Below are 21,496 nucleotides of genomic sequence, written 5' to 3' on the forward strand. Positions count from 1 at the left end.
CAGGAGGCTGGAGCAGCAAGGCCTGAGGAAGGACCAAAGAAGTGCTCCCCCGCCGAGGGGGCAGGAGCGGCAGGAGCCCTACTCAGAGGAGGTGTGTGTGCGCGCACACTCATGCGTGTCTGTGTGTGTGTGTGTGTGTATGTGGTGTGCGCCCCGTGCGTGTGTGGTGTGCGTGTGTTCATGTGTTTTAGGGGAGATAACCAAGGCCCCAGGTGCCCACTCACAAAAACATCCTGCCCCCTCCCCCAGGCCTGGTTGTAGGGCTGGCCCCAGTCTGGGCAGGGCTCCAGAGGTCACCGATTCCGTGTATGGCTTCCAGGGCTGTCCACAGAACAGGGATTAGGAACCAGAGGCCGGATTCTTGATTCCTGGGTCTGCTAGTTATCTGGCTATAGGAGCCTCAGTTTTCCCATATGTAGAATGGGTCTAACAGCTTGGTGTGGAAAATATGTAATATCTATCCATATATGTCCCTAGTAATAGTGTGTCTAGAAGCGCTTTGTCCGGCAGAGGCGAGGGGGAAGAAGGAAACAAGATAGGGAGTGAGATGAGAGGCACGGCAAAGGGCTGGCCGCCTGCTGCCCACACCTCCACCTGCCCGTGAGGAGCACCCGCGGGCATCGCCGACCAGCGGGAGCTCTCGGGTAAGGACAGGAGCCGCCATCGCACACACGTGTACGCTAGTAATTGGCCCTCGTTCTATCTGCGCTGAGTTTTAATACATTAGATCACAACATACCCATTGTTCTATTCGTTATTCTTTTTCTGGCTTTTGCATGTTTCATGCGTATGAAGTTCTTGCTTACTCTAATATGGTAAAAAGGCACTCCTCCAATATTTTGTTTTAATTTTTTTAAATTTAAATAGTTAACATTTTCTTTTCAAAATTACTTTATTTCCCGATAACATTTATAGAATTGTTTGCCTTTCCTCCATGGCTTTGGCGTGCCATCTTAGATGCAATGACTTTTTGTTACTTGGAGAATGTGCTCTACAGTCTGTATGACTTACACTTCTATTTCTCGTTTTCTCTCACTTGCTTAGATTTTTGTGTGGAAAGACTTTCGACCTTTTTTTACTGAACCCTCCTTGGGGGCCTCAGGTATCGTTGGCGGCTGCTTTGAAAGCGCTAGTTTCTTTGGAAGCCATTGATGGTGCACTGAGTGGGACTGATTTAATGGGTAAGGCTGTGTTTGCATTAACTCCGCCTTCGCCTTATCCTTGGAGGCCCAGTTTCATTTGCTCTAATGGGCCCCTCAGTGCCTCCCATCGCTGGCCACAGGCTCTGGGGCTGCCTGTCACAAGCACTAACAGAGTTGTGGGGTCACCTTGGAAATGGAAATTGCGACTTGGGGTGGGGGCTGAAACCTTTTTTTTTTTCATTTATTGTCAATAGGCATTCGAGTCGTTTCCACTTTGGGGTGATCACATAAAGCTGCTGTGGACACCCCAGTGCCTGTCTTTTGTGAACCCCCAGCACACATTTCTGGGTCTACATTCCGGGGTACGATGCAGAGGTCAAAGGGTAAGCAGAGGTTTCGCTTTCATGGATCCTGCCAAGAACTCCCGTGTGTGCGCCAGCTGCACGCCCACCAGCCGCGTGTGCGAGTTCCACTGGCCCCACCCCTGGGAACTGTCGGCCCTTTTTAATGAGAGCTATTCTGTCATCGGGGAAGTGAAAAACCACAATGAGACACCACCTCACACCTGTGAGAATGGCTGTTCCCCAAAAGACAACAAACAACAGGTGCTGGCGAGGACGGGGAGAAAAGGAGCCTTGTGCATGCAGGGGGAATGCGAGTTGTCACAGCCACTGCGGACAACAGGGTGGAGGTGCCTGAGAAAACTAAGAATAGAAGTGCCATTCAACCCCGCAATTCCGCTTCTGGGTACCCATCCAAAGAAAGCAGAACCAACAATGCCCCTTATGTCCACTGCAGCATCGTTTACAAGAGCCAAAATACGGGGGCGACCTGGGTGTCCCTCAGGGGCGGGCGGATAAAGACGAGGTGCAGACGCACAACGGAATATTACTCAGCCACAACAAGGCCGAATCTTGCCATTTGTGACAACATAGATGGCCCGAGAGGATATTGTGCGAAGTGAAAGAAGTCAGACAGAGAGAGACAAATGCGTAGGATTTCACTTACATCTGGACCAAAATCCAAAACAAATGAACTCATAGATACAGAGAACAAACTGACGCTTGCCAGAGGGGAGGGAGCGGGGAGATGGACAGAAAAGGGGGGGATTAAGGGGTACAAACTTCCAGTTAAAAATAACCCTGAGGACGTAATGACCAGCATAAGGAGCAGAGTCAATCACACCGACACCGTTGTAACCAGCTGGTGATTAATAACAGGAAAGGAGCAGAGGGGGAGCCAGCCATGATGGGCGTGGCATGGGGGGCAGCTTCACCAGGAAGCTGCAGCTTTGCACCCTCCAGGGGTCCAGCCAAGGGGAGACAGGCGCGTGCCCAGTAAAGGTGGGGCGACACCGGGAAGGTGCGTGCTGCCAGTCACACCTGAGAACAAAGGCTACTGGCCAGCGTGCATGTGGCCACTGCAAGGGCTGGGCATTTGGGGTATTTCTTTAATCCCCCGAACAAAGAACTTCGCTCTCTTGTGCCCTGGCTGCTCTTGGGACTTGGGGACGTGTGTGATCCTGGGCTGGTGGGGCTCCCGTGAGGCCGCCCACACCACACGGCCCACAGCCATGCCGACCCCACATGCAATAGACCGATGGGCTGCAACTAGCCCGGTGCTGAAGGGGCCCAGCCATTGTCAACTGTAACTAAAAATCGATTTTAAAAATCAACAGATGTGCCCGACAGGGTGGCACCCATGGCTTCTGTGAAGGGACCTCCTGCAGATACGTGGCGGCTTTTCGGCCTGGCACACCCTGAGGGCCTGGGCAGTTCATGGGTGTTCTTGCAGTGAGCGCGGAGAGTTGAACCCCTGGACTTGCATGACGTTGTGGGGGTTTCTGGGTCAAGTGAAAAGCGAACCCCTCAGAGGTCACCTCTGGCTGCTGTCGGGAAGAGAGCGGTTTGCAGAAATGTTCAACATCAGCACCGCCCCTTCTCACACGCCTTCCCAGCACCCTCTGCGCCTGGCCTCTGCATCCTCCTAGGGGGCTGTGGATGCACAGAAGTTCTCAGTGAGGCTCGATGGTCAGTTCTCGCGGTTAGGACTCTGTGTGCTGCTTAAGAAGTCTTTGCCGATCTCGAGGCCATGGAGGTATTCTACCATATTTTCTTCCAGAAGTTTTATGGATTTGATCATGTGAGTTTTGAGGCCAAAAAAAAATCATTGAATATCAGCAGTTTCATATGGTTCATTCTCATACCTCCCACATGTGGGTCTGTGGTTTCTTCACTTTTGTGTGTGGAGCGAGCAGGGGTTAAGGTTCCCTTCCCCCCAGTGGACGCCCGTGTTTCCCGCACATTGGAGAGGCCGCCTTTGCCCGCTGGACGCAGGGTACTCTGCCCTGGCAGGCGGCTCTTCTTGGGTGGGTTGTCCTGGGTCCTAGTCTGTTCCCGGATCAATGTATCTATTTCTATGCAGATGCCTCCCGGTCTCCGTGGCCACAGCCTAGGAAATTCTCCGCATCCGGTGGTGCAAGGGAGCCAAGGCTTGGGGGGGGCGGGGGGACTGCCTGCTTGAGAGCAGATATTCTCAACCCAGGACGCTCATCTGCCCTCAGGAGCGGCTCCCACAAGCGCCCAACCCAGCCTTTGCCCTGGGCCAGCTGCACAGACGCTCTGCAGGGCGTGCAGGAAATGGGGGGGGGGGGGTCAAGCTCCCAGATGGTCCTAATGTGCTCCCCGGGCTGAGATGCTGCGTGAGAGGCAGGGGAGCCCCCTTTTCAGAGGAGGAGCCTGAAGCTCACCAGCATCCTGTCTGATGGGTCTCGCGCTCTCTTCACCTGCAGGTGCTCTGCTGTGCTCCTCGTGCCCTCACTGTTTACCTAGAGAACTCCTACTCACCCTTCAGAACCCAGATCGAGTGCCCGCCTGTGAGGCTGTCCCAAACCCTTCAGTGGGATAAGGTGCCTCTTGCATGTCCTTCTCTCCCAGAGACAGCTCTGCCTCCGCCTTTAGCAAACGCAGCCGTGTCTGCGAACTCCCCTGTGCGCCCAGCCACCTGGCTCTGGAGTCAGGACACGGCACGGTCATTCACACATCCCTCGGTCTCTCACCGCCCAGCATCTGGGAGAGCCAAAGGCCAGGGTGAAACTGGACGCCCCCGTCACACGCCTACACACGGCCAGGCTGCAGGCATGCCGCGCCTCTCCCCTGGTGGCCACGGCCCTGTCCGTCAGCTGCCCGAAATGTCCCCGGACCGGAAAATCTCCTTCTCCCTCCAGCCCTCCAGGACGCCAGGCCCCCACTCCACGGGCCTCGGGCCCTCCCAGCTACAGGTGGTCAGGCAGCCTCGGGTCGAGGCTGTGCCCCCGATGGGCGCTGGGAGGGACTGGTCCTCCAACCACCTGCTCCCACTGTTCCCCATGTGGGTTCCCCACTGTGGGCTCCCCTGGCTGAGGCGAGACTCAAAGACTCTTGGCCCTGATGGGCGGCGGCTCCAGCCCACCTGTGGCACCTTCCTCATGGCCCCGGGCTCTGGGCCCTGTCTGCGCCCAGGCCTCCCCAGGGCAGCCCCTCCTGCTGAAGCGACCCTCCCGCACAGCTGCCCTGGGAGTGTGCCTGCCACTGAGTGTGCCCGGGCCGGGCCGCGGGTGTGGCCCACAGACTCGCAGGCCTCACCCAGTCATTAGCAGGCAGGGTTTTCCCCTCCAAACCAGGGCGCAGACCCAGATTCTGGGTCAGTGTCTGCTGGCTGGCTCTCAGCTGCCACCGCCTCGGCTTGTCCTCTGTCAGGGGCGTCTGGCCACGTGCACCCTCAGTGACAGGGACCCGGCTGCGAGGTTTCCCACTGCATCTGGCCACTCGGCGACAGGCCTGCCTCCCTGGGGCGACAGGCCTGCCTCCCTGGGGGAGGGAAGGGGGCAGCTCGGCCTCCTGCAGTGGCTCTCCCTGATGCCTGGGACCCACCGCGGGCGGGTGGGTCTGTGAGCGCAAGGCGGGTGCGGTGAGCCTCTCCTTCCTCTCGGCGGCTTTCCCTGAGTCCATCGGAGACTGCGGGGCTGAGAGGAGGGCGGGGGCTCATGGCGTCCATCCCAGGATCAGGGCGTTGGGAAGGTTCTCAGCCCCATCTCAGAGGGCCAAGAGCTCCATTTTACTTCCAATCTTTAAAAATGGATTCTAAAGTAATACCTGTTCCTTCAAGACAACTCGGAAAACAGAAAGATGGGGGGGGGGGGGGCGGCAACCATAGCCCCACTACTCCAGAACAACAAACACGCAATCAGAAACCAACTTGAAATTTCACTTCAATGTGAATTCTTTGTTGTTAATCCTCACCAGGGGATATTTTTCCATTGATTTTTAGAAAGAGCGTAAGAGAGAGGGAAAGACAGAGAGAAACATCGATGTGAGAGAAACACATCGGCTGGTTGCCTCCCACACTCGCCCTGACCAGGGCCTGGGCTGGGGAGACGCCTGCAACCGAGGTACATGCCCTTGGCTGGAATCGAACCCGGGACCCTTTGGTCTACAGTCCGATGCTCTATCCACTGAGCAACACCAGCCAGGGCTGATGTGAATTTTTGATTCCTGTTACTCTTCATGAGACTTTGTATTTAATTGTCTATTCATCTCTTTTGTGTACTCTTCCCCAGAAGATCCCCAGGTGAGCTAAGGTAATTATTGGGAAATAACAGTCATTGGGAAAAAAAAAAAAAAAAAGAATGGACTTCATTAGGGAAGCCACCACCCAGCGGGTGTGGTCTGAATGCCACTCTGCCTGGGGAGCAAGAAGTCCCAGAGGTGAGTGGCCATTGCTCCCAGCTCCATCCCTGCCCATCTGCGCAGGCACGGCCTCGGTCTGCTGCTCCAGAGGCCATGGGCGTGTAGGGAGGAGAGCCAGCGACCGGGACCCATCGGACTGGCTCCGGGACGTCTCCGGAACGCACGGTGAGTCTGCCTTCCCTCTGCAGAGGTCGCGGGCTTCTCGTCCGTGTCAAGGGGGGGCTCAGATCACAGGAAGGCCCCGACCGACCGGGTGGGCTCCTGCAGAGCGTCCCGGGAGCCCCAAGTCTGGGAAGCAAGCCCCTCTCGTCTTCACGGCGCCTGGCTTCCGGTGCCGCCCTCCAGTGCTTCTCCAGAGGACAGTCCTGGGTGGCTGGGGGAACGGCCTGTCTGGGGAGACGAGGGGCCTCCTATCGGGTCCGCCCTGCCCCACGGCTGTGGCCACGCCAGCCGTGTCTGGGGGCTTCCCGCGTCGGCTTGCCTCCCTGAGGGGGACGCTGGTTACTCCCCCCGGGAAGGGAGGCTCGCTCCTTGCACTTGTGCAGAATCGCTGGACGTCTCGGTCCCCACTCCATCTCCCAACATGCTGGGTGTGAGCGCAGATCGCGCCTTTGTCCTCCCTGGGACTCAGTGTCCCCTTCCGAGCACAAGTGGGCCTGAAGGGGATGCTCACCGGCCCTTGCACACCCACGTGTCCCCTCGCCCTAGGACAGTGATGGCGAACCTTTTTGAGCTCGGCGTGCCAGCATTTTGAAAAACCCTAACTTAACTCTGGTGCCGTGTCACATATAGAACTTTTTTGATATTTGCAACCATAGTAAAACAAAGATTTATATTTTTGATATTTATTTTATATATTTAAATGCCATTTAACAAAGAAAAATCAACCCAAAAAAATGAGTTCGTGTGTCACCTCTGACACGCGTGTCATAGGTTCGCCATCACTGCCCTAGGATAAGTCGTGAGGGCGGGAGGCACGGCCAGGCAGAGAGCTGACCTCGAGGGAGGGTTTGGAGAGGCCCGTAGGCTGGGGGGATGCTGCCTCTCAGGAGAGCACCGTGTTGGGGCTCCGAAGGCCGCGGGTCGGTCGGCAGCATCGGCACAGACCAGTCCTCGGGCCTGGCTCACGGCCCGGCGCCTGGCACCAAACAGCAAGGGCTCAGAATAGTTCTTAAAGAATGAAGGCAGAGGTCTCCAGGGCCAGATTCGAGGTGAGGTGACGTGTCTGTGTCGGTTCGCAGGAGGGCGGACCACGTGTACCACAGTGGTCAGGAGGTGGAGTTCCCGCTCTTCTCTCGCCTCCAACAGAGTTAGGAAGGTAGGGCTGACCATCACTCACTTTACAAAATAAGAACCGCCCGCCGGCGTGGCTCAGGGGTTGAGCGTCGACCTATGAAGCAGGTTGACTTTTGATTCCCAATCAGGGCACATGCCCGGGTTGCGGGCTCGATCCCCAGTCGTGGGTATGCGGGAGGCAGCCGATCAGTGATGCTCTCTCATCATTGATGTTTATATGTCTCTCTCCTTTCCTCTCTGAAATCAGTAAAAGTATTTTAAAAATCAGTAATAACCACTTAATGTCTAGCGTGATCTCCGCTTAAAACAACGTCGATGCCTTAGAATTTCGGACCACAGACACGCCGAGGTCTCCAGCCCAGGGCTTCCTGCGGGTCTCCGAGGCCAGTGCACGTCGCTGGGGAGGACCGGGCGTCACGCGGGTAAAGGCAGTTAGGTCACCCACGTGCTTACGCTCCGGGAACTCCGGGAAGGACGGGGCAGGGCTGGTCTCCGAGGGCCGGGGCCTTTTGGGGCAGGAGGCCTACGTCCAGCCGGGGCAGGAAAGGGCCCGGCAGTGAGCGGCTCTCCAGCTGGCAGATGGCTCACGAGGCTCACAGGATGGGAACGCGTCCGCAGCATCCTGAACTCGCAGTCTCATTGGCTCGTGAGGACGGACACACGTAACCTTTCCTGCCCGTCAGCCTCATGGCGGGGCTGTCCCGGAGGGGCGGGCGGGCTGCGCGGTCCCTGCTCGCTGAGGAGGAGGCTCTGAGCCGCTCGGCCTGACCACCTGTGTCCCGTGCGCTCCGCGTGTGGTGTGGGTTCTCCGCAGGCTTCTGGCGATGACGAGTGTGAAAGGGCTTTTTAAAAATATATATACATTATTGTTGATACTATTACAGATGTATCCCAATTTCCCTCCCCTCCCCCTCCTTCCCAGCTCCTTCCCCACCCCTTCCAGGTCACCACCCGACTGCCCGTGTCCATGGCTGTGCATATAAGTAGATGAGTTCTTTGGTTTATCGCTCCTCATCCCCCGCCCCCAAGGTATGCCAGTCTGTTCCATGCTGCAAGTGCTTCCTAACATCAGAGTCACTGTTGTTAAAAGTGCTACCACATCTCACTGTCCCCACCCCTTCGGGGCTTGGATTGGCGGATCCCACTTGCTAAGCTCATCGGGAGCTGCCCCCCTGAGAGCCCTCTGGAGGGCAAGCCCTCCTGCGCAGACGGGGCACGGAGCTCAGGCCCGGCTCCGGGTTTGCGGGGCGCGCTGGCTTGGAGCTGTCCGCAGGAGGAGTGCCTCCTGAGCCCGTGTTCTTTTCTTTCCAGACGGGAAGGAAGTCATGCCCCCGGGTCCCGGGGAGGAGCCTGGGCCTGAGAGTCAGAACTGCAGTCCTGCCACGGCCTTGGTTTCTGTGTTTTCTCCTTCACTTTGTTTACTTACTGTATCTAGAGACAGGCCGGCCCCCTCACCTTCCCACCCACCCACACCCTCCAAAATACAAACCGAGAGAGAGTTGCTCAACTTGGGTGTCTATCCATCTCTTGGGAAATAACCAGCCGCTCAGCTATTTTAATTGATGGAATAAACAAAAACGAGCCTCGGGCATCTGGGACGGGTACCCACCCATCTGACACGTTTGGGTCAGTGGAGGGCCTGTGATGACGGATGGGAAGGCCAGGCTGTGGGCACACGGGGGCCTGGGCAGGAGGCCGGTGCTCAGATCCAATGCTTAGAGGTGGGGGCAGCTGAGACCTGGCAGGTGCAGACTGTGTCCCAGGGCTGGGAGCTGTGGAGCAGCATCGAGGGGGAGGAGGCCAAAGTCGTCGTCCCCCCTACCCCCCGCCCCCGCCATCTAGGAGATGACAGTTTGAAGCTCTGGAGGGCAAGGAGGCTGCCTGCCAGCCTCCAGACCCTAAGCCGGAGAAGACCAACGTGCAGGCTCCTACTTCCATAATCAGTTCCTGTTCCTGAAATTCGGGGGGGGGGGGGCGGTCCGCCTGGGCATTGCTGCAAACCATGTGGGTGTCTGCGCCTGAAAGTGCTCCTGGATGGAGCTCCGAGCAGTTTCCTCTCGGCTCCGGGCCGGGCCAGGCCTGGCAGGGGCTCCGAGGCTGGTGAGCCCCCGCGAGGGTGCCCTCGGAGCTCCTCACGGATGTCTGATCCCCTCCACCCTGGGCTCTGGGAGTGGTGCCCACGGAGGGCCACCCACCCCGAGAACGTGAAGCTCCATCCCAACCCAGCCGACTCCTCCCCAGCCCAGCCCACGCACCTGAGACCGAAGCCACCCCATCTTCTATGTCTGTTCCTTTCTGAAACACCCCTGGGGGTTACTGATCTTCTCTTCTCTAATCTATTCCCAGACCATCTCTGAGCCTTTGTTCATCACCAGCTATTTTTAATTTTTACTGAAAAAGTATGTCATTGGGAGAGAAGGGTGCTTAGACATCACCAGGCTCTGGGGGGGGGGGGGGGGGGGAGTTCTCCCCAGTGTCACACAGCAATAGGCGTACGGTCAGGGCTGGGACTCCTGATTTCCTGGTGCATATACCAAGTGGCTCAATGGGTTGAGCATCATCCAATGCACTGAAAGGTCGCTGGTTTGATTCCCGGTCAGGGCACATGCCCTGGTTGTGGGTTTGATGGCTGGTCGGGGTGCGTGTGGGAGGCAATTGATTGATTTTCTTTCTCTCTCTTCCCCTTTCTCTCCAAAAATCAATAAAGACTTGTATTTGTCAGGATGCTTTTGGCTTCAGTAACTGACCACGTAACTCACGCCAGCGTCACTGGAAGCTAGCGGCAGGGGCTCAGGGTGGCCCAGCTCCAGGGTCTCTGCGGAGCCCTGACGTGCACCCTCTTTATATTCTGGCTCTGTCCCAGGTCACTCTCTCCTCGGGCACATGGCTATGGAAGCCCCTGGCGTCTACACCTTCCTTCCCAGGACACCAGAGGCTGGAACAGGGCAGCGTCCTAACATCTCAGCAAAGAGCCTGCGATTCACCCCGCCACCCCCCCCCCGCCCCATCCGGTCAGGGTGGAACTCAGTGGGCTGACTGCATCCGGGCCAACTCCTGACCAGTCACTAGAGGGGAATTGTGGTCACCCAACCAGCGCCCCTTCGGGCTGGGGACGGTCCTCTGTCCCCGGGCGCTGGGCTGCCTGAGGGAGGGGGTGTGGGCACGGCGAGTATATGCGCTAGCATGCTCTTACTCCACCACGAGCCTCTTGAAGACCAATTTTGCTCTGATGATGGCTCCGTCCACAGTACCCGGCGTAGAGGGTTTGGGGCACAACCCACTTGGGGAAATGGTGCTCCCGCATTCAGTCAATAGAAAGAAGCCCCTCCACGTAGCTTTGGGGGACCTGCCGGTGCTGGGCCCATTCCCCTAGGCTGTGGTGCTGAGGTGGGCCGCTGCCCGCTCACTGTTGCCCTCCCCACTCCAGAAAACTGCCCTTGTCTGATAGCAAGTGACACCCCAGCCCTTGCACCCTGGGGCAGACACAGCCACTGACGGACGGATCCCCTCTGAAAAGCCAGAACCCTGCCTCATGGGCGCAATGTCGCCATGTGCTTTGGCTCCAGGGCCTGCCCCTGTGGATCAGGTCAAGGCTGGATGTTACCTGTAGCAGCCACATCCTCCTGGCTCCGTCCCTTTCCTGACCTGCTCCCCTCACTTCCCACTCCTCCTAAGAGCACGCGCTCAATAAGTAACGCACGCTTGACTCCTCATCTCAGTTCTGCTTCTCAGGAGCTCACGCCAACACAGCACAGATGGCCTTCGCTCTTCCCCACCAGCTCAGATCCAGGAAGATATAAATTTGAGGAAAGAAAACATAGAGAGAACAGAGGACCAAGCAAAGAAATCTGCCTTTAGCTGACGTACAAGTTGGTGTAAAGATCACTGATAGCAGCATGGCCAACTAGAGAAGTCAGCAAGCTTTGGGGATGACCGGGCTTTTGGCAGCTCTATGCAGCATGAGAGCTCACGGTGAAGGGAGAATAAAACATGAAAAGCATGTCCCCCCGAAGCTCACAGCCCTGTGGGGAGATGTCCACGCTGAGAGGTGGTGAAAGGAGCAGCAGTCCTGCAGCCACCAGGACTTGTCCTCTTCATCACGCTGCCCCTTCTCTTCCCGGGAACAATACAGGGAAGAAGGTCTGATAGAGACCTGGGTTCTGGAGTGCATAGTCCCCACTTACAGGGGATCCCAGACCAAGCGCTGGACTTCTACAAATTAGTCAATACTCTTTTGGTTGTAAGGGAAAAAATCCAACTCATAGCAGCCAACCCTCAAAAGGAAATTTATTGGCTCATAACTTGGGAAATTAGAGGTTGTTGGTCTTTAGGTAAAGCTTGATCCAGGGACTCCAAAGATGTCACCAAGTATTTCTCCCCATTTCTCTCGCGCTCTCTCTTCTCTCCTTCTACACACGGAAGCCAGGGCCACATTAGGCTCTAGGGCTGCATCATTAAGCCAGACCCTCAGAGTGAAGGCGCCTGTACATTCCCAGGGGAAGACACTGACTGATCTGATTTGGGAAACACTCACATTTCTTTACCAATCAGTGTGGCAGGAGGTGAAGTACTATGGTGGCCTCACCGGGGTCACGTGGCCACGCTGTGGCATTTCCTTCTTGTCACCCAGTGGAGTAGAGGGGGCAGTTCCTCAAAGGAATTGAGATTCTGTCACCCTACGATGGGGAAGATGGGGACACAAACAAGAGCTGTTTCCTCTGGTCAGGCCTCGCAGTTATGAAGGAGGACAATCCTTTCTTGTCCTGGGGCGACGGTCTGGGTGAAATGCTATAATGGACGCCAACGCGCTGATAAACCGCTGCGCACAGCACGCACGAGGCACTGCACTGCTTCTCTCATGTCCTCCTCGCGGGTAAGATAGGGGCAGTGGGGCTCTTTTGTTCTTTTCCCCACTAACCGCAGGTCTACTCCTCCACAGGACAGTCTCCGAGGAAGATGAACTTCACGCTGGGCCTGGGCCTGCTGCTGGCTGGCTTCCTCACTGTAGAAGGTCTTCGGGAGCCCAGCTTTTCCCCAAAGAATCATGGCGCCGTGAGCCGGGACCAAGAGCAGCAGGGCAGGAGGGCAGCCCAGCAGCTCGCCAGGCGGAACGTGGGCTTCGGCTTCGAGCTGTACAAGAGGATGGCCTCCACTGGCCCCAGCAAGAACATCTTCTTCTCCCCCATGAGCATCTCCACCGCCTTCGCCATGCTGAGTCTGGGTGCCCAGAACTCCACGCTGGCTGAGATCCAGCAGGGCCTCAACTTCAGGAATATGCCAGAGAAAGACCTTCATGAGGGTTTCCATTACCTTATCCAGAGGCTGAACCAGAAGACCGAGGGCCTCCAGCTGAGCCTCGAGAATACCTTGTTCCTGGACCGGAAGCTGCGGCCAGAGAAGAGGTTTATGGCAGACGCTAAGAACCTGTACAATGCAGACAGCATCCCCACCAACTTCCAGGACATCAAAAATGCTCAGAAGCAGATCAATGACTATGTCAGTCAGAAAACCCAGGGGAAAATCAATAACCTGGTCAAGGATATAGATCCTGGCACTGTGATGCTTCTTGTCAACTGTCTTTACTTTCGAGGTAAGGCTAGGGACACCTTGGCATGGAAAAGAGAACATGACCAGTAGACTTGGATTGAAAACCAGGGTTGGCCACCTGCTTGCTCTGTGACCTTGAATTCATAAGTGATTAATCTCTCAAAGGCTCACTTTTCCTATCTGCAAAATGAGTACCTTGCTACATAACTCATAGGGCAGTCATGGGTATTCGAAGCAAAAATGTATGCACAATGAACTCTGTGAAGTCTAAATACTCTCCATGTGCGCTTTTCATCATTACTGATTATCCTAACACAACACTGGTTACAGAGGTTGCAGTGACATTCTTTTCCTCATTTCTTAGAAAAGGAAAGTGAAATTTAGAGAGACATTAGTTGACTTACTCAGTTACAAAGCCAGTCAATGGAAGTGAGAACTCAAACCCACTTCTCTTGGCCCAGGAGATGTGCACTTTCCATCATTCTAAGTAGATGCCTGGGATGGTGATCGTGTTGTTGGTGATGGTGATGATGACCACTTTGGTGGTTGCTTTGATCTCCTATCAAACCCTGTAGATTCTCAAGTCTCAGGGTAAGAGTGAAAATGAAGGTGGAAGAATATTCCCAAATCCAAGCATCATCCCGCCCACCATACACACCTACACATTCACACAAAGGTTGGCCAACATAGTTAAGAATCAGAGGCCAACAGCCCTGAGGCCACACAAGATGACTGCTGGGCTGTCAGCAGATGGTTCTGAACATGGAAGTTCAATTCTCCCAAAATCCACAGGGAGATGAGTGGCAATAGTGGGGGAGTGGAGAGGGAGTGAAAATGGCAGACTGAAATCTCAGTCTTCCCAAAGCAGAGGAAGAAAGGGGAATCTGGAAATTCCTTTAGTCCCTGCATCCCCTAGATTACAAGGACCATGGTGATGATGATGCAGATGATGACTAGCATTCACTCAACACTTACTATACACAGTCACTACGCTGTGCAACCTTTCCCCAGGCTCTCAGCAGCCCTAGGAGGTCTCCATCAATATTCCCTTTCCATAGAAGGACACTGAAGCCCAGGGAGGGTAAGACACCTGCCCAAGGTTATCCATGTAGAACAGAAGTGAGAATTTGAACGGTGGGTCTTTGAAGGTAGTGCAAAGACCCAGGTCTGGGTTTATGCCCAACAGCATCAAAGAATCCTCAGGATAGAAAAGGAGGGTCCAAACACCCAGCTCTGGGAGTTCACTCTCTTCAGCAGGCTCCCAAGGGCAGACGTTCCATCACTGTGCTCAGTCCCGTGTGAGAGCAGCAACCCCAGGGCTGACTTAGAATAAAGCTGGGCATTGTCACTCACTTCAGACCCAGATCACCCCACTCAGTATAATCTAGTCCCCTTTGCTGGGACACAGTCCATAGCCTTTCTCACCCTCAGGGGTAACCTGGGCTTAGGGCTGCCGGAAGCTCTCCTCTTGGCTCAGCAGCCCCAGGCCTGGCTTCTATGGGAACCGGTAGTCAACTCCCAGCCCACCTCACCGGAAGTCTTGAGGGCATGTCATGAGAACAGGGACTCCTGAGGACAAGTCCTGATATCCCAGAGCCTCCAAACCCGTTCCCTGAACTTCAGCATGAGGACAGAGACCAGTGCTTATCGGGGTCCAGTCCCTTCTCCTTCAGGACACTCACACCGCTTTGTCCTCCTTCAATCTGAAGCCAGGTGGCTACACGAGTTTGACCCAAAATCAACTAAAGAGGAAGACTTCTTTCTGGATGAAAACAGGCCCGTGAAGGTGCCCATGATGTTCCACGGGGGCATGTATGCCATGGGCTATGACGAGCAGCTCGGCTGCACCGTCCTGGAGATGCCCTACTTCCACAACATCACGGCCACCTTCGTTCTTCCCGACAAGGGCAACATGCGGCGGGTGGAGGAGGCCCTGAAGCTGGACACTTTTGACAGATGGAAGAAGTTAATCGTGCGGAGGTAAAGGGGGTCTGGTGTATGCAGCTTCTTCCGTCCTCCTCCCTTCCCTCCTCCTTGCTTTTCCGCCTACTCTCTCTACTTCTTCTCTCCCAGGTGACTGGGCTCTTACCCTATCCCTGTCTCCAGGGTCACACATCCGTCTGCTCACCCAGGACCTCCCTGGATGCCTGAGACATCTCAGTCCCAACGTGTCCAGAAGGAACATCCCCATCTCCCCTTAGGGAACCTCCTCCAGCTTCTGTCTCCTCGGTGGTGACTCCATCCTCTTAGTTGCTCAAGTTTAAAACCTTGGGGTCCTCCTTGACCACTTCCTCTCCCCTGGCCCCTCAGTCTGCCAGGGACCCCGTCAGCCCCATTTGAAATATATCTGGAGCCTGATCCTTCCCACTTCTAGGACCCGAACATCTTCCAAATGGTCTCCCAGCATCACCTCTGGGCCCTGCCCTTCACCATCAAGAGGATATTCCTAACAGAGCTGACGAAATGATCCTTTTAAACCCTCAGCAAGACCACGTTACTTCCCTGTTCGGAACCCTCTGGCCGATCTTCATTTCACCCAGAAAAAAAACAAAACCAACTTGCCTCCTTTGCCTCCATGCAGTGCCCAAACCTGCCCTTTGCTCCAGCATTCCTGGCTCCTGTGAGTTCATCTGTGTTTTCCCTATCACATCCTGCCTTCTTATACGCAGGCTGCCTGTCCGCATCTCTGCCACGTTGGCTTGTTTTTAAATGTTATTGTTTAAAGCAGGGGTCCTCAAACTACGGCCCGCGGGCCACATGCAAATACAAATATTGTATTTGTTCCCGTTTTGTTTTTTTTACTTCAAAATAAGATATGTGCAGTGTGCATAGGAATTTGTTCATAGTTCTTTTTTTAAAACTATAGTCCGGCCCTCCAACGGTCTGAGGGACAGTGAACTGGCCCCGTTTAAAAAGTTTGAGGACCCCTGGTTTAAAGTATTACAGAGAGTAGTGCATATGTCTCCTTTCTCCTCTGCTCATTTCATTGCCTGTCTTCCTGTGAGAGAACAAGTCCGGGGGCATGGGTTTTGCCTGTTCCTCTCATAGATGTACCTCAGCAATGGGAACAGCAGCTGGTACCCAGCAGGCACTTAATAGATACTGAATGACTGGATGGAGGGGAAGGTAAGTTTGGGAGTCATTGAGCCTGTCTCTGGCATTTAAAGCGATGACAATGCAGGAGATCCCCAGGGAAGGAGAAGAGAGAAAAAAGGAGACCGAGGGCTGAGACTTGAGCATCACAGCAATGCGACAGGTGACAGGGTGGAGGCAGCCAAAGGCGAGAGGGGGTGGCTGCTGAAGGGAGGAGAGAGCTGGAGGGCGTGGGCTCGGGTTGGAGTGCTTCGAGATGGAAAGATGGCCCAGCCGGCGTGGCTCAGTGGTTGAGCATCGACCTATGAACCAGGAAGTCAGGGTTTGATTCCCGGTCAGGGCATATGACTGGGTTACAGGCTCAATCCCCAGTGTGGGGCCTGCAGGAGACAGCTGATCAATGGTTCTCTGTCATCATTGATGTTCCTATCCCTCCCTTCCTCTCTCTGAATCAATAAAAACATATTTTTTAAAAAGCTGGAAAGCTGGATCAGCTGTCTAGTGCTGGCCCCTGAGAGCTCGCTGTTGGACCCAGCAAGCGGAGGTCAGCAGCAACTCTGGGAAGAGCTGCTTTGGTAGCATGTGGAGGACACGCCTGATTAGAGTGGGCTGGGGCGATGATGAGAGGACGTGGAGGAAGTGGTAGGTACAACTTCTGCTGTGAATGAAAGAAAAGATGTGGCCTGGAAGCTGGAGAGGTGACTCAGAGCCACAGGAGATGTTTTCTTTTCAATATGTTTTTCTTGATTTGAGAGAGAGAGAGAGAGAGAGAGAGAGAGAGAGAGAGAGAGAGAGAGAAACACTGATGCAAGAGAGAAACATCAATCGGCTGCCTCCTGCCGCACCCCTTCCTGGGGACTGAGCCTGCAATCTGGGCATGTGCCCCAACTGGGAATCAAACCAGCAACCCCTCGGTGCATGCGATGATGCTCAACTAACTGAGCCACACCAGCCAGGCCCCAGCAGAGAAGTTTTGTTTTTTAGGACGGGGGTTATTACAGCAGGGGCTCTGCTCCTGAGAATGGTCAAGTCAACACCATTTATGAGGGTGCGGAGAGGAAGGAGACCAAGGCGACCTGGGTTCTTGGAGAGGCAAGCAGAAATGGGGTTCAGGGCCCGAGGACAGGAACCCAAGGCCCACCCTCAGAGGATGTGCAGCTGCTAACTCCAGGGCTGGGGTGAGCACGCGCTGGTCACTGACTGCCGAGCGCCTCCGAGCACCGCATGAGCGCTCACTGCCCTGGGTGCCATGGGCACCATCATGGTCGCACGGTGGCTTAGAGAGTGAGGCATGAGCTCCGAGTGGCTGTGACCGGTGCTGCCTGCTGGGAGCTCAGGCCTCGCTGCCGCTGGTGTCAGGCCTGCCGGGTCGGGGCAGCTCGGGGCTGGGCATGTGAAGGGTTGAGAGACCCTCCTCATTCTGTGGGTAGGAAACAGCCTGAGCTTCCACGTCTGGGAGGAATGTCTCGCTCACCCCCTACCCTGGGGCCTGCCCTCACGTTGTCACCTCACGCTCCCCAGGGTTGTGGACGTGTCCTTGCCCAGGTTCTCCATCACTGGCACCTACGACCTAAAGAAGACCCTCTCCCACCTGGGCATCACCAAGATCTTCCAGGAACATGGCGATCTCATCAGGATAGTCCCTAATCGAAGCCTGAAAGTGGGTGAGGTAAGCCTGCCTGGCCTAGGCATCGCCCCTGGGGCACAGGCCCCCATCCTTCACCGAGCCCCCTGCCCAGCCGCCGAACAAGCCGGAAAGCCACCCACGGTCAGGCCGGGTTCGACTCCAGCCCATGTGCTCCCGGGGGATCTCGACCCTCCCCAGCCTCATGCTTTCAGGCTGTGAAATGAGCACCCACTCCCGGTGCTGTTCTGGAAGTCGATTCAGTGCAACAAACACTTGCTCAAGGCCTGGAACACTGATGAGGCCTTAGAACGGGTCTGGGTCTGAGCCGGACCCTCACTCAAAGGCGTTACCGGCCTGATGGGAGTAGGTCGTGCACATGGTCTGCATGATTAAGAGATGAGCAAGCAAAGGGCCTGTGGCCTCCAGCAGGCTGAGCACCTGCCTGTCGGGAGCAAGCAGAGAGGCACACTTGGGGTAGGGTCCCCAGATTTAGAAGATGAAATACAGGCACAAAGGAAAGTTTAAATTTCAGATAAGTGACGATTTTTTTTTTTTTTTAGTGTAAGTATGTCCCAGATAGTACATGGGATATACTTACACAAAAACTCCATCATTTATCTAAAAGTAAAATGTAACTGGATGGCCTGTATTTTATCTAGCAATCCTTCTATTGGGTTAAAAGGGAACTGAGGGGGGAAAGATTTCAACATGCAGAAGTCGGGGGTGGGGGGGGGGGGAGCTTCCAGGAGTGGAGCACATGGCGCAAGGCTGGTGGGGGTGGGGGCTGTCTGGTGCTCAGTGTGAAGGTCAGGTCCATCGGGGAGGCATCCGAATTGCCATGCTGAGCTGGCGACCAGCTCCAACTCAGGGTTACTTTCCAGTTTGCAAAAGGAAGAAAAAGAGCTAATAGAGTCTTCTCACCTTAAACTTCCCTGAGCAGACATCTTAGAAAGGGTCGCACCAGCCACCCCTCCTGCAGGCCTCACGGAGTCCAGCGCCGTGTCCTTCCGCAGCGGGGGAGCCCACAGCCGAGCCTGTGTGGGCACAGCTCCTGGCCCGCTGGGAGCGGTTCGGCTTCTGTGAAATGGAATGAAATGTGTCAGCGTTTCACAGAAACCCATCCGTTTCCCAGTGTCGATCGCCTGGTCTCAGGTGCTGATGTCCTGGGATGGATGTAGGGTCCCAGACATGTCCAACAGCCGGCCTGGCATCTGGCTCCCTCGTAACCACCCACCAGCCACCCACCGGGTGGGCAGAGGAGAGTGAGGGGCCAGAGGCCTCAGGCAGGGCACCACCTCCCGTCCATGGAGCTGAGGCTCAAAGACACTGTCTGCCATCACAGCACTGGCTTCCCTGTAATCCCCAGGAAGGACAGCACCCCCTCAGCCCCCACCCCGGCCCCACAGGGATGCTCCCCCCGCCTGGTTGCCCTCACGCTGCACCTCCTTGCTGAGTACCCTTTAGTGTGACAGGTGACAGCGGGAGTTTGGGAGGCAGCACCAGCGGTGACTGCTGAGCTGAGCAACTTCGGTTGCGGCCTCTCCCTCTGAGCCTCCGCTGTCCTTGGCTCACCTGGGTCTCCGAGTCGTGTGGCAACACTGACCTCGCTTCCGGTCCCCACAGGCGGTGCACAAGGCCAAGCTGAAGATTGACGAGAAGGGCGCAGAGGGGGCCGCGGGCTCCGGCATGCAGACGCTGCCCATGGAGAGGCCGCTAACCTTCAAGCTGAACAGAGCCTTTCTGCTGATGATTGCAGAGAACCTCACGCCGACCATGCTCTTCATGGGGAAGATCACTAACCCCACCGGCACGTAAGGAGGGGTGCAGTCTGCGCAGAGCCCGTGGCCCAGGGCTGACAACGCTTCCTCCCCCCGGGCTGCGACCACAGGTTCACCGGCACCCGCTCCCACCCCCTCATGAGCTCCAAGCACGCCCCTCCCTGCCTTCACACCTGGGATTAGACCCCCCTGCCTTCCCCCCTCCTCCTCCCTCCAGGCTGGCAGTAATCCCTCCCCCTACACCCTTCTCTCCCCCTCCCACCCCCCGGCGGCAGAGGAGTGCTGTGATTTAATAAATACCTAAAGTACTGGTTGTCTTTCAAATAGAAATTGAGTCCAAGCTCTAGCGGTTTATTCATCTTCCTTTTAAACTAACTTTATTCAAAAGGCGACTACTGCACATCTTAAATATTTTTTTGCTGAATTCCTACTTCACAGCCGTACTTTCATTCTGAGAAAGAAAAAAAAGGGGGGGGGGGAGTTGGGTGGGACAGAGGGAGACTCTACCAAAAGTAGAGGGAACGGCATGTGCAAAGGCCCTGGGGTGTGAAGGTGGCATGGACAGTGACGTGAAATGAGATTCATGTTGCCAGAGCAACAGACTGAGGCAGGAGGGGGTGGGAGCCGGGGAGGTGCTCGGGCCTGTGGGCCACAGGAGACTGCAGGCCTCATGGGAGACCCAGGACAGCTGCTGCAGGTGTTAGTTGGAGGGTGACCGAGGCAAACTCGTCTGCTGTCAGGGTCCCTCGGACTGAGGCTGGGCTCCCTGTGTCCCCAGTGCCCAGTGCATGTCGTGGTGAGGGAAGACTGAGCTGCAAGCCCCATGTCCCAGCCCGCCAGCCCCTCCAGACCTCGGCTCTGCTCTGGGAGGGAAGCTAGGCCTGCTCTTCACCCCAGTCCGCAAGGCGCACCCGCTGTGTAGCCGCCTCCCGCTTCTGCTCAGGCCACCCTCCACCCCACCGGATGCTCTGCTCGCTCCCCGCTCTCCCACACCACCCGTTCCCCTCAGGTGTCACTCACCCTTCTCCTTCCATGAAGCCTTCGGGCCACATGCTTGTGGACTGACCGACCAGCAGGAATGAGTGGATCCTGGCTTCTCGTCACCGGCTCACTGAGTGCCTCTCCCAGCCGAGCCTGTGGAGGTGCGTTCTCCAACCCGCGCCCGGCCGGACCTTCCAGTTAGTGACCAGCCCATTCGGCGGATGAGGAAAGTGAGGCTCGGGAAGACACGTGATGCGCCTGTGGTCACACAGTGAAGCAGCACAGAGCTGGGACACTTGTCCATTCATCCAGCAAATATTTGCTGAGTGTCACCCTGTGCCGTGAACAGCATGTACAGAGCTCCTGTTCTTGTGGACGCTGTGGGCAGATGGTAGGCCACAGGGCCCATAAACGAATCGGAACATTAAGTGGAGCAGGTCAGGGAGACTAGAGGCGCTGGCGGGGCTGCGGTGGGCAGGTCGGCCTCCCTGGGAGTGGCACTCTCTGCTGAGACAATGAGCTTTGTGATTCTGCTCTGCTGCATGACGGGGCCCTGGAGCCTCTGCCCAGGAGATGCCACTCAGGGGTGCTCTTGATGACAGGAGGGGCTCAGCCCCAACCAAGAATGGAAGTGCCCAATGCCAGGAAGCCAGGGTTCAAAGGCCCATCTGACAGGAGTCAGCTGGCGCCAAAGTGTCACCTCCATGTTTATCTTTCCATGCGCCCACTGAGTCACCGGGTGTTTACTGAGCATCTACTACGTGCCAGGTGGTGTGCCCGGCAGGGAAAAGCCCAGGGAGAGCTCGGGGTCACGTGGCTGGCTTCGTCCCATCCGGACCCAGCCTGGGAGCGTTCCCAGGCTGTCAGCTTCATCCCATCCGGGCCCAGCCCGGGGAGCGTTCCCAGGCTGTCAGCTTCGTCCCATCCGGGCCCAGCCCGGGGAGCGTTCCCAAGCTGCCAGCTTCGTCCCAGCCGGGCCCAGCCAGGGGAGCAAGGCCAAGGCACCTTTCTCTTTGGGAAACACGCTCTCAGCTGCTGCTCGTTTCCCAGGTTTCACTCATTCCTGGACGGTTCCCACGGCCGAGGCAGAAGCCTCGTCGATTCTGCACTATTATCTGCTCAAGGTTGACCTTTAAATCAGCTTTAGAAAAACAAAAGAAATGTGTTTAAACTGAAAAATTAGTATCAAAACCCAGACAACTTGCCACAAAGAGAAGTCAACTGTAAAAACACACACAAAACAAACCTCTGATTAAATTCCACTGAGACTGTCACCGCTGCAGCCGGGGCCGAGGCCTGCTCTGC

The 21,496-nt window shown here is 56.0% G+C and overlaps 1 protein-coding gene across 1 annotated transcript; it reads left to right on the forward strand.

Annotated features, from left to right (window-relative positions):
• The first annotated feature begins 5,666 nt into the window (after positions 1-5,666).
• Positions 5,667-19,540, forward strand: SERPINA12 (serpin family A member 12). The gene is made up of 5 exons (XM_006105974.3): positions 5,667-6,034; positions 12,105-12,755; positions 14,422-14,692; positions 17,327-17,474; positions 19,056-19,540. Exons 1-5 carry the CDS (start codon positions 5,809-5,811, stop codon positions 19,245-19,247), a joined length of 1,488 nt encoding a protein of 495 aa, XP_006106036.2. The 5' UTR covers positions 5,667-5,808; the 3' UTR covers positions 19,248-19,540.
• Positions 19,541-21,496: the final 1,956 nt, after the last annotated feature.

This window comes from Myotis lucifugus, unplaced genomic scaffold (assembly GCF_000147115.1).
Source record: "Myotis lucifugus unplaced genomic scaffold, Myoluc2.0 scaffold_742, whole genome shotgun sequence".
NCBI classification, from domain to species: domain Eukaryota; kingdom Metazoa; phylum Chordata; class Mammalia; order Chiroptera; family Vespertilionidae; genus Myotis; species Myotis lucifugus.

What these genes read in the sequence shown, in the direction of transcription:
- SERPINA12 (XM_006105974.3), top strand. Translation starts at nt 5,809, where the DNA reads ATGGACTTCATTAGGGAAGCCACCACCCAGCGGGTGTGGTCTGAATGC. An exon ending in AAGAAGTTAATCGTGCGGAG is followed by an intron (nt 14,693 to 17,326) that starts GTAAAGGGGGTC and finishes CACGCTCCCCAG; the next exon opens with GGTTGTGGACGTGTCCTTGC. An exon ending in GAAGCCTGAAAGTGGGTGAG is followed by an intron (nt 17,475 to 19,055) that starts GTAAGCCTGCCT and finishes CGGTCCCCACAG; the next exon opens with GCGGTGCACAAGGCCAAGCT.